Source organism: Nanorana parkeri, unplaced genomic scaffold, assembly GCF_000935625.1.
Source record: "Nanorana parkeri isolate BGI_ZX_2015 unplaced genomic scaffold, ASM93562v1 scaffold1894, whole genome shotgun sequence".
NCBI classification, from domain to species: domain Eukaryota; kingdom Metazoa; phylum Chordata; class Amphibia; order Anura; family Dicroglossidae; genus Nanorana; species Nanorana parkeri.
The window spans coordinates 216916-223239 of NW_017308162.1; the positions used below are offsets into that span (position 1 = coordinate 216916).

The 6324-nt window shown below is 48.9% G+C and overlaps 1 protein-coding gene across 1 annotated transcript in view; it reads right to left on the bottom strand.

The window, feature by feature from the left end:
• Positions 1-4655, bottom strand: part of DPH2 (DPH2 homolog) — an 18013-nt gene extending 13358 nt beyond the window's left edge. Inside the window, exons 1-2 of the mRNA XM_018571994.1 lie at positions 4466-4655; positions 1624-1736 (exon numbers count right to left, since the gene is read on the bottom strand). Of these exons, the coding sequence (XP_018427496.1) occupies positions 1624-1736; positions 4466-4624 (272 nt within the window). The 5' untranslated portion in view covers positions 4625-4655. The remainder of the gene's footprint in view (positions 1-1623; positions 1737-4465) is intronic.
• Between the last annotated feature and the right edge of the window lie 1669 nt (positions 4656-6324).

Below are 6324 nucleotides of genomic sequence, written 5' to 3' on the forward strand. Positions count from 1 at the left end.
TGATGATGAGAGGAATGGTCCCTCACTTCCTGTTCTGTCTTCATGACAGGAAGATAAGGAAATCCCCCCCAATGAACAAAAACAGTAAAAAAAAAACTATTAGCAGGGTTTTAAAGGCGATCTATGAGGTGAAAAATCACTCCTCCTCATAGTTCGAGCCGAAGTGTGACAATGAAACTGTCACACGTCGGCTCAATAGATTGGGAAGTGAGAGAACACATACCGTCGCTTGCTCACTTCTCGATCCTGTGCCTGCAGAGAGCCGTGACTGTCACTCACGGCCCCCTGCAGGGATTCCCCCTCTCCGATCCTCCAGCGCTGACTGGAGGAACGGATGGGGGAGGGGCGGGATTGACAGCTGGCTCTGCCTATCTAGAGGCAGAGCCAGCTGTCAATCACCAGCTGGGTGGGTCCAAACAGTAATGTCGGGATCCGAGCCGGCTGCAGTGGGCTCAAGGCCGTGACACACTGCACGCAAAGCAGTGCAGAGCGAAGAGAAGCTATCCGGCACGGAGCTTTGCGTGCAGTGTGTGAGTTGAGTGCAGTCAGATGATTGACTGCACCTTCAGCCAATCGGCTCGTCCGTAACAACCAGCCAGCTGTCGCATGCCGACATATCGGTGCGCTCAGCTACGCAAGCTCTCGCAAGCTGAACTGTCGAGGAGAAAATGACATGACACACTGCTCGCAAAGGCAGCGCGCCACCGCTCCGCGCTGCTTCGCGTGCAGTGTGTCATGGCCTTCAGTATACCGCGAGCTGTAGCTTGCGGTATACTGAGCTTTGGGTGACGGGAGGACGCTAGTTTGTGTCCTCCCGTTACCCTAAGGAGAACTATGGGGAAAAACACTGACCCCATAGTTCTCCTTTAATGGAGAAGTATTATAAAGTATACGCTTCCTCTATACTTCTAGACTGCAGCTGTCACACGCCAGCCATCCCATTGCTTTATTAATTGGCCCCTAAGCTAAGCTGAGCAGGGGACTCGGGACCTGGAGGAGGGGTAGAGCTTGCGGGGCATAAAACAAATGTAATGCTAAAGCTGAGCGAATCTTGTTTCGTAGGGAGCAATGCCTGCCACCGTCCTGCCTGACATCCTCCAGTTGCTAAATCAAAGGAATCGGCCGGAAAATTGTTGGCCGAACAGCATTTGCATTCCTTCAGATGCTGCCACTGTTCAGGTATTTGGACAGCCAGTAGGGCTGACTGTCAAAATACAATAGCTGCAGTAAGGCTCTGTTCACACCTGGGCGTATCGCGCGTTTTGCGACGCACGTTTTTACCGCGATTCGACAAAAACGCAGCAAAGAAGCTCATGTACCTTTTTCAGGCGTAGGCCGTCTTGTAGCGCGTTCAGACGGGCTGAAATACGGCAAGGTGTGAACCATACCCATAGAAAACAATGGGATTTTCATTTTTGAGCGTTTTGTAGAGCGTTCGTAGAGCGTTGAACGCGCTACAAAACGTACAGGTGTGAACCAGGCCTTAGAGATTGCTCTGAATCTGTTAGGGTTACAATGTTGAACTGTCCTGCCTATTAAAACGGACCAATCCCGTGTAAGGTGGGAGCGTAACCTGCCAACAGAACATCTTCTAATGTCAATGGCGACCAGCCTGGCGCTCACCTGCCGTACGACGTGTCCGCCAGGATGTACATTCTCACCCCGGTAGCATCTTCCAATTTTCTGGCAATACTGACCGATTCTACCAGAAGGTCATCAGAGAACTGCAGAGCCACCTAAACCAAGGAAAGAATAGAGCTTTGTATGAGTAAAACAGAATACTGAAGATGACCTGTCATCAGAGGCAGCCACTCAGTGGTCAGCCGGCTAATTTTATACAAAGCTTTAATGGGGATCAGAGTGAACGTTTAAATTTAAAATGCTGAGCGCTGCATCATAGAATCAGGGCTGTAGCTACCATGGGGCGAGTGGGGCACTCGCCTCAGGCACAGCTGAGAGGGGGTGCAGCCAGGGCCAGTCTGGCTGCACACCCTTGTCCCTGTTGCCATTGCGAGCACAGGGCGCCAAGCGGCCAACACAGCCGCGTCTTGGCAGGGAGAACAGGAGCAGCACAGGCTGCAGCTTTTCATCGGATCCCCGCTGCTCTCCCCCACCTGTATGGACAGAGACCCTGTGTCCTCAATTTTTTTTTTTTCTATTTCAAAAGGGAAATGTCAGGAGTTTAGACCCCTAATATTTCCCCAAAGCCCTCCAACAGTGAAAAACAATTAATAAAAAAAATGAATTAAAAAACCCCTAAAAAAAAAAAAAAAAAACCCCCACACACACTACTAGACACGTGCAAAGACTAAAAATTTGTTTCGGATGAAATGAACGGAAACTAAAAAAATGTTCATTAGTTTTGTGAAAGAAACACATTTTCAAGCTATTTTGGATTTGGCCAGCAGTGCATTCTGCGCATTCGCGCCCCCCATCCTGGAGGCGGGGCTCATGTCACATACCGCACACGTCTGTTGGGGGGCACAATTTTCTATTCTTGCATCGGGCGCAAAAGGAGCTAGCTACGGCTCTGCATAGAATGAATGTCAAATCTCCCCCTGGCCTTCCAATATCTGGCAAGCTTAATGAGCAGTTGTACGTCGTCAATATACCTTGTGGAATGACACCACTGCGGAGGCCTTTGTATGCCTCAAGCCCGTATCATACCACAAGGACCTCTGCCAATTCATACAATACAGTGAGGTCACCACAATCCTTTTTGGCCTCTTTCTCCTTAAAGGAGAACTATGGGGTTAAGGCTTTTCCCCACAGTTCTCCTTAGGGTAACGGGAGGACACAAACTAGCGTCCTCCCGTCACCCTAGGCTCACTATACCGCGAGCTGTAGCAGCTGCTCGCGGTATACTGAGGCGCCGCAGCTGAAGCGGATCCTGACAGTTATGCCGGGATCCGCCCAACTGCGTGACTGACAGCTGGCTCTGCCTATCTAGAGACAGAGCCAGCTGTACCCGCCCCCTCCCCCATCCGTTCCGCCAGTCAGCGCTGGAGGATCGGAGCGGGGAGGGGGGAATCCAGCCCCTCCCCTGTCACGGCAGAGAGCCGTGACAGGATCGAGAGGTGAGCGAACGCCGGTATGTGTTCGTTCACCTCCCGATCTACTGAGCCCACCTGCGACAGTCTCATTGTCACGGGTCGGCTAGAACTATGAGGTGAGTGAAAAGCACTCGCCTCATAGTTCTCCTTTAATAAATTGCAGTGCCACCTACCCCAAGAAATTATTGGAGCTCTGTACGAGTAAAACAGATTACTGAAGAGGACCTGTCATCAGAGGCAGCACCTCAGCGATCAGACAACTGATTTTATACAAGTCTTTAAATCGGATCAGAGTGAACGTTCAGTTAAAATGTTGAGCGCAGCATCATAGAATGGAAGTCAAATCTCCACCCCGCTTTCCAATGTCTGGCAAACTCAATGAGTCATTGTATGTGGTCAATGTACTTTGTGGAATGACACCACTGCGGAGGCCTTTTTATGCCTCAAGCCCGTATCATACCACAAGGACTTCTGCCAATTCATTAAAAAAAAAAACAATGCGCTCACCATAAATCTTTTTGGCCCAATTCTCCTGAATAAACTGCAAGACCACCTACCCCCAAGAGAGGAATAGAGCTCTGCATGAGTAAAACAGAATATTGAAGAGGACCTGTCATCAGAGCAACTCAGTGGGCAGTCAGATGATTTTATAGAATGGAAGCCAAATTCTCCACCTGGCCTTCCACTGTCTGGCAACCTCTATCAGCCTTTGAACGTCGTCAATATACCTTGGGAATGACACAGCTGTGGAGGTCTTTTCCAGCCTCAATCCCATAATAACCTCTGCCAGTTCATACAACACAGTGCGCTCATCACAAACCTTTTTGGTCCCTTTCTCCTGAATAAACTGCACGGTCACCTACCCCAAGAGACGAAAAGCGCTCTGTATGAGTAAGGGCCCGTTCACACCTTATGCCGTGCTTTCCTGCCAGATTCTGGCCGGAACGCACTGCATCGCATTTGTGGCTGGCTCACTATTTCGTGGGGCCGGAGAGGGCGTGGCAGGCCCTTGAAGTGAATGGCACCGTAGCCACGCCCTCCGGCCGCAATGCGATCGCCCACACGGGATCGCAAGGCAAGCACTATTTTGATTGCACCGGACCGCAGGCACTATGTGCCCTGTGCGGTCGATCGCATTGAGGCCAGGGGGCGCATCCAAGCTTGACTGCTCATATTTTGTTTAATCTTTCCTGTTGTTCGTTGTATTGTGCAGACCAAAAAAAATGTGGAGTGCTGCATTATAAAATGGAAGCCAAAACCTCCACCGGACCTTCCAATGTCTGGCAACCTCAATGAGTAGTTGTACGTCATCAATATACCTCGTGGACTGACACCACTACGGAACCATTTTCCAACTTCAAACCCATAATGACCTCTGCCCAGTCATACAATACAGTGCGCTCATCACAAACCTTTTTGGCCCCTTTCTCCTGAATAAACTCAACGGTCTTCTGAATTTCATAGATCTCCTCCAGGGACCCCCCGGGACGTGTACCGGCACCCAGATCCGGAGTGCTCAGGGTCCGATGGATGACGTTCTCTGCGTCACTGCTGAACAAAGCGGTGCTCATATTCCCGCAGCCCGTGGACTATCGGTGTGCGAGAGGGAGGAAAGGACAAAAGGTGCAGATCACGTCATTGGCTGTAAATATGTAAACCTGTCAAATAAAAGTAACACATTTTAAACATATTTAGTGCTAGTAGGGTTGCACAGATACTTTTCGAGTACCAGTGCCGAAACTTGGCATTTTCATGAGAACTATTAGGGTTGCCGCGGTTGCAGCTGGGACCGGGCTCTGGCGCTCCACCACTGTCCTGAAATCATTAGTCTGTATTGTTTTAGAAAAACTGTCACATGACAATAAACAAAAATGTATCAGTACTCGTACTCGCAAAACTGGTATCTGTACATCCCTTTATTTATATTTATAAAAACAGAATCATACATTAAAACAGAGATGTACAAATCCTGGGAGCTCCGGGTGTTCCTTACAAATGACAGCTGCCTCCTAATTTTTTCATTTGTCTCTAGTGTAGTCTTTGAGCTCAAAAGTATCGGTACTTGTACCGAGTACTGTACTTGGTATCTGTGCAACCCTAAGTGCTAGTTATGTACAATCCATTCCCAGAAAGAAGATCTTCAGGTTACAATATAAAATCACTTATAAATAGGGCTGGTAATGATTAAAATTTTCGTGTTCGATTAATCAAAACATTTTTTAATCGATTAATTTCAATTATAACGCACATACAGATCTAACTACATTGGCCTATACACATACAGCACAGCAATGAAGTAATAAAATGAACCAGGATCACACTAATCCAGCACGTTATTAATCTCACGTGCCCCACTCAATATGGCCGCCGCTTGAGTGGGGCAATGCCTTGGCTGGCGCTTGTGCAGAAAGTTTCTTGGGCAAACTCACCGGCCCAAGTGGCTCCATCGGCTAACGAAGGGGGGAGGAGTCCGGTGACGTCACAGACATCGCCGTCACCAGACTCCTCCCCCTTCCCTTCGTTAGCCGTCACGGACATCGACGTCCGTGACGTCACTGGATCGCCAAAGGGACTCCCGGAAGGCGGCGGAGAGAGGTGTTTTCATTAGCGATCAAAATTATTTTAATTTCTTTAATTTCCACAGCCCTACTTATAAATAATAACATTGTAAATTGTTAAAAGAGAACCATGAGGTCAGTGTTTTTCCCCATAGTTCTCTTTAGGGTCAGGGAAGGACATATACTAACATCCTCCCGTGACCCAAAGCTCAGTATACCGAGAGCTACAGCTCATTATATACTGAGATCGCCGCAGCCGGGACGGATCATTACTGTCGAGATCCGCCCAGCTCCGTGAGTGACAGCTGGCTCTGCCTATCTAGAGGCAGAGCCAGCTGTGCCCGCCCCCTTCTGCTCCTCCACTCAGTGCTGGAGAATCGGAGAGGGGGGAATCCCTGGGGGGAGCCATGACTGACAGTCACCGCTCTCTGCAGGGAGAAGATTGAGAAGTGAGCAGATCGGTGCATGTTTCTGGGTAGGCAGAGTGTCTACTCTTTGGTTGGTACATATACAATAACCATGTCATTGTAATATGGATGTTGTGTAGCCATTTGTGTAAAATGAAACATCTTTGTGGCACAAATGTTGGCGAAATGTCTTTTCCTTATGTTGTATCTGAAATACTGAATAAAACAAAGCCCTGTCACAGTGCCCAGGACAGTGAGTGACAACCTCCCAGGGGGGCATGAAGAGCTATTCAAAAATATATGGGG